The sequence below is a fragment of the Embiotoca jacksoni genome, unplaced genomic scaffold (genome assembly GCF_022577435.1).
Source record: "Embiotoca jacksoni isolate LCO1_2020_lvr unplaced genomic scaffold, fEmbJac1.0.p SCAF_33, whole genome shotgun sequence".
Taxonomy (NCBI): Eukaryota; Metazoa; Chordata; class Actinopteri; family Embiotocidae; genus Embiotoca; species Embiotoca jacksoni.
In genome coordinates this window covers 692,005-697,923 of record NW_027185385.1, presented here as the reverse complement: position 1 = coordinate 697,923, position 5,919 = coordinate 692,005, and the positions used below count along the sequence as shown (strand labels likewise).

The following is a 5,919-nucleotide window of genomic DNA, read 5'->3' as shown; positions in this document are numbered from 1 at the left end:
CGGGCCGGTCCACCAGGAGACGTGGAGGGGGCCGTAGGAGGACAACAACCCGGCAGCGGGACCGCTATCTGCTCCTTTGTGCAAGGAGGAGCAGGAGGAGCGCTGCCAGAGCCCTACAAAATGACCTCCAGCAGGCCACTAATGTGCATGTTTCTGCTCAAACTGTCAGAAACAGACTCCATGAGGGCGGTACGAGGACCCGACGTCCACAAGTGGGGTCTGTGCTCACAGCCCAACACCGTGCGGGGCGACCGGACTTTACCGGAGAACACCGAGATCGGCAGCTTCTCCGTCGGCGTCCTGTGGTCTTCACGGATGAGAGCAGGTTCCCACTGAGCACATGTGACAGACGTGACGGAGTCTGGAGACGCCGTGGAGAACGTTCTGCTGCCTGCAACGTCCTCCAGCGGGACCGGGTCGGCGGCGGGTCAGCGACGGTCTGGGGAGGCGTTTCTTCGGAGGGCAGCGCAGCCCTCCGTGTCCTAGCCAGAGGTACCCTGACTGCCATCAGGTCCCGGGATGAGATCCTCAGACCCGTTGAAGACCATCTGCTGGTGCAGCGGGTCCTGGGTTCTTCTGATGCAGGACAATGCTCGGCCTCATGTGGCTGGAGTGTGTCAGCAGTTCCTGCACGATGAAGGCATCGATGCTCCGGACCGGCCCGCCCGTCCCCCAGACCTGAATCCAATCCAGCACATCCGGGACATCGCGTCTCGTTCCGTCCTCCGACGCCACGTCCACCGCAGACTGTCCGGGAGTGGACCGATGCTTTGATCCGGGTCTGGGAGGAGATCCCTCAGGAGAACATCCGTGGTCTCATCAGGAGCATGCCCAGGCGTTGTAGGGAGTGATACAGGCACGTGGAGGACACACACACTACTGAGACTCATTTGGACTTGTCTTCAGGAATCTCCACAGAAGTTGGATCAGCCTGTGATCTGATTTTTCCACTTTTATTTGGAGTATGATTCTGAATCCAGACCTCCATGGATAATGATTCTGATTTCCATTGATCATTCTGATGTTATTTTGTTCTCAACACATTCCACTATGTGATGAATCAAGATTTTAAATGGAATATTTCATTCATTGAGATCTAGGAGGTGTTGTTTAAGTGTTCCCTTTATTTTTTGGAGCAGTGTAGATATCTATCTATCTATCTATCTATCTATCTATCTATCTATATATATAAATAATATCTCAGATAGATAGATATCTATATATAGATAAATATATCTCTCTCTCTGTATAAATATAGATCTATAGATCTATATATATATATATATGGATATATATATATATATATATACACATATATATATATCTATATATATGTGTGTGTATATATATCGATATAGATATATATCGATATATCTATAGATATAGATTCACCTGTCAATACTTTATCTTTCTCAGTTTTAATAACTCACCACTGAAGGATGAGTTCCTCTAACAGTTTGGTTCTGCTTCTGGTTCTGGTTGACCTTCTGTCTATTAACCAGTTAGCGAGCCCGACATATGTTTGACATTTGTCAGGAGGGCAGGGGGGGTGGGGGGGTCCACCAACTGCAGCCCCCCTCCCCCCCGGCGCCCTGCAGCTTTATAAAGCCCTCTCTCTGCTGCCGGACCGACTCCTCCTCAGTCAGCTCTTCGGGTCCAGACGGAACAGAGCTGCAGTCCTTCGACAGACCCGGTTCGTCATTAAAACGTTATCTCGGCGGGAAGAATGAGTTCCGCGTGCGTGGTCCTCCAGCAGCCGTCCCTCGGTGCAGCTCGGTGGAGCAGCAGGTCGGACAGTACCAGCAGGTCGGACAGTACCAGCAGGTCGGACAGTACCAGCAGGGACAGTACCAGCAGGGACAGTACCAGCAGGTCGGACAGTACCAGCAGGGACAGTACCAGCAGGTCGGACAGTACCAGCAGGGACAGTACCAGCAGGTAGGCACCGCTCTGATGGTGGATCAATGTCTTCATCTCTGCAGATCCATTCCCACCTTCTCGGTACCGGCTCGGTTTCATCTCATCACCGGACACTTTGTAACGGAAAATACAGATTTTAGTCACTTTGATGTCAGAAAATGTTTCATTTGATCAAAGAAATGGAAACATTTTCACTTGCTGGTGGTCAAAGATTTGAAACAAGAGGGTGATGAAGAAGATGATGATGATGAAGAGGAGGTGTTTTAACTAACATGTCTGACTTCAGCCTCCTTCACACTGAAACACGCTGCGTGTAGTCCATCAGTGTGTTCATACACAACATCCTGTAGAAGAGGACTTAAAGTCCGGATGGTTGCTAGGCGACGGCTACAGCTGTGAAGTCCCAAACTGTTTCACCTGGAGGAGACGCACCGGGGTGACGTCATCACTAACCAGACTTCATGGTACAACCTCCTCAGTAACTGGAAGGACTGAAACTGTGCAGAGCTTCCAGATACTAAACCCTCCTCAGGTGTCCTCAGGTGTCCTCAGGTGTCCTCAGGTGTGTGTTCATGTGTATCTGCAGGTAGAACAGGAAGCAGGAAGTCCTCAGTGACTCAGAGAGGCTCTGATGGATCTGAGTGGAGTTTATGTTTAATGAGCTGCACATGAATCAGAGTCCGTCCATCTTCTATTTCTGAGTTTGAACAGTGTGAAATGAGCTGAGAGGAAACCTGAGACGTCTGAAGAAATGAATATTACCGAGTGTGTTTTGGATCATATGTAATGAACCAGATGTGTTTTGTTCTGATGTATATTTCATGTGTCCCCGTCCAGCAGCCAGACGTCCCTGTGGAGACCGTGGTTGTCCAGCAGAGGAGGACATGAGGGATGTCCACACGCACTGTCCTGTGTAAGTCCACACACACACACGCACGCACGCACGCACGCACGCACGCACACACACACACACACACACACACACACACACACACACACACACACACACACACACACACACACACACACACACACACACACACACACACACACACACACACACACACACACACTGTCCTGTGGACTTTCCATCTCTCTAGAAGAGTATTATTGGTGCAGCAGGTGAAGCAGGCTGTTCTCCTACTGAAACATGTTCTGGTGTGGGGGGGGCAGATGATGCAACACTTTCAACATCAGCTGACCAGAAGTTCTTCTCTCTGACATCTGGCAGGTAAAACAGAGTCTGGTATAAACCAGCTTTTATTTTATCAGTCACACCACAATTTAATGAAACTAAAATTTCATCGTCCCCAGAAACTGCAGCACTTTGAAAAGATGTTCAAACACAGGGAGGAGGGGGGACAGAAGAGGGAGGAGGGGGAGCTCCCACCTCCTGGTGGTTATTAACCACCAGGAGGTGGTCAGAGGGAGCCGACCGACTCCTGGACTGGAAATATAAATAGAAAGACTTGGTGAACACATGATGTTTTAGTTTCAGTCCACCGGATCATCAGAACTCCAACAGCTCTCTGATGCTCCTCTTCCTCCTCTCCTCTTCTCCTCCTGTCCCCCTATCCTCCTGTCCTACTCTCCTCCTCTTCTCCTGTCCTCCTCTCCTCTTGTCCTACTCTCCTCTTCTCCTCCTGTCCGCTTGTCCTCTTGTCCTACTCTCCTCTTCTCCTGTCCTCCTCTCCTCTTGTCCTACTCTCCTCCTCTTCTCCTGTCCTCTTCTCCTCCTGTCCTCCTGTCCTCTGAGCCTGGATGTGCTCAGAGACAACATGGACTGACCCTGGCTGTGTCTCCTCCCTCAGCCCGACTCCAGACCGTCCGTCCCCGGCTCCTTGTCCTCGGATGGGAAAGCTGAGGTCTTCCAGCACCCTGTGAGGTCAGTGTGAGCATTAGACCGGTCTGATGAGTCATCATGATCACCTGACTGATGAGTCATCATGATCACCTGACTGATGAGTCATCATGATCACCTGACTGATGAGTCATCATGGTCACCTGACTGATAACAGTCTGATGAGTCATCATGGTCACCTGACTGATAACAGTCTGATGAGTCATCATGATCACCTGACTGATGAGTCATCATGGTCACCTGACTGATAACAGTCTGATGAGGCATCATGGTCACCTGACTGATAACAGTCTGATGAGTCATCATGGTCACCTGACTGATAACAGTCTGATGAGGCATCATGGTCACCTGACTGATAACAGTCTGATGAGTCATCATGATCACCTGACTGATGAGTCATCATGATCACCTGACTGATGAGTCATCATGATCACCTGACTGATGAGTCATCATGGTCACCTGACTGATAACAGTCTGATGAGTCATCATGGTCACCTGACTGATAACAGTCTGATGAGTCATCATGATCACCTGACTGATGAGTCATCATGATCACCTGACTGATGAGTCATCATGGTCACCTGACTGATAACAGTCTGATGAGTCATCATGGTCACCTGACTGATAACAGTCTGATGAGTCATCATGGTCACCTGACTCATAACAGTCTGATGAGGCATCATGGTCACCTGACTGATAACAGTCTGATGAGTCATCATGATCACCTGACTGATAACAGTCTGATGAGTCATCATGGTCACCTGACTGATAACAGTCTGATGAGTCATCATGGTCACCTGACTGATAACAGTCTGATGAGTCATCATGGTCACCTGACTGATAACAGTCTGATGAGTCATCATGGTCACCTGACTGATAACAGTCTGATGAGGCATCATGATCACCTGACTGATAACAGTCTGATGAGGCATCATGGTCACCTGACTAATGAGTCATCATGATCACCTGACTGATAACAGTCTGATGAGTCATCATGGTCACCTGACTAATGAGTCATCATGATCACCTGACTGATAACAGTCTGATGAGTCATCATGGTCACCTGACTGATAACAGTCTGATGAGGCATCATGATCACCTGACTGATGAGTCATCATGGTCACCTGACTGATAACAGTCTGATGAGGCATCATGGTCACCTGACTGATAACAGTCTGATGAGTCATCATGATCACCTGACTAATGAGTCATCATGATCACCTGACTGATAACAGTCTGATGAGTCATCATGGTCACCTGACTAATGAGTCATCATGATCACCTGACTGATAACAGTCTGATGAGGCATCATGGTCACCTGACTGATAACAGTCTGATGAGGCATCATGGTCACCTGACTGATAACAGTCTGATGAGTCATCATGATCACCTGACTGGTGAGTCATCATGGTCACCTGACTGATAACAGTCTGATGAGGCATCATGGTCACCTGACTGATAACAGTCTGATGAGTCATCATGATCACCTGACTGATGAGTCATCATGGTCACCTGACTGACAGTGTCTCCATCAGGCTGTTCTGGCCCAGGTCCAAGTCCTTTGACTACCTGTACAGCGACGGAGACGTCTTACTGAGGAACTTTCCGGTCCAGGCGACCATCAGCTTCTACAGCGAGTCCAACAGTGAAGACGAGGAGGAGGAGGAGGACTGGGAGGAGGACGGGGAGGAAGACGGGGACTCCGAGGAGTGTCTCAAACAGACGGCTTGTTTCACCTCCTACAACTGAGTGCCAGCGAACCTCCTGCTGTGAAACGATGACAGACTGGGGGGGGGGGGGGCGTGCTGCTGTCAGTCATCCCCCTGCAGCAGCTTCCTGACGGACAGCCTGGTTCTGTTCTCCCATGTTGGGTCGGACGCTGTAAATACAATGTAAATGTACAGATACATAATTTATACATATTTATGTTGACTTATCTTTTATACTTTGATGAAACACAACAAGAACTCAGCTTGTATAAACAAATAAAAATAAAGATTTTGTCAAATCCTGTGATCATTGCATTACGTCATTATTTGATATATATATATTTGAAAAGCTGATATGGTGAAGTGTTTATCTGTATTTCATATTTGAATTGAAGCCCTGCTCATCGTTCAGCTGTGAACGAGGAGGAG

The 5,919-nt window shown here is 48.7% G+C and overlaps 1 protein-coding gene across 2 annotated transcripts; it reads left to right on the top strand.

Annotated features, from left to right (window-relative positions):
• The first annotated feature begins 1,625 nt into the window (after window positions 1-1,625).
• ripply3 (ripply transcriptional repressor 3) lies at window positions 1,626-5,797 on the top strand. Of its 2 annotated transcripts, none has more exons than XM_069165087.1 (4): window positions 1,626-1,938; window positions 2,758-2,833; window positions 3,732-3,805; window positions 5,317-5,797. In XM_069165087.1, the coding sequence occupies exons 1-4, from the start codon at window positions 1,727-1,729 to the stop codon at window positions 5,528-5,530; spliced, it is 576 nt and encodes a 191-aa protein (XP_069021188.1). In that variant the 5' UTR covers window positions 1,626-1,726; the 3' UTR covers window positions 5,531-5,797. The 2 variants fall into 2 exon arrangements, with proteins under 2 accessions (XP_069021188.1, XP_069021187.1); XM_069165086.1 differs by having other exon boundaries at window positions 5,305-5,797.
• The last annotated feature ends 122 nt before the right edge of the window (window positions 5,798-5,919 follow it).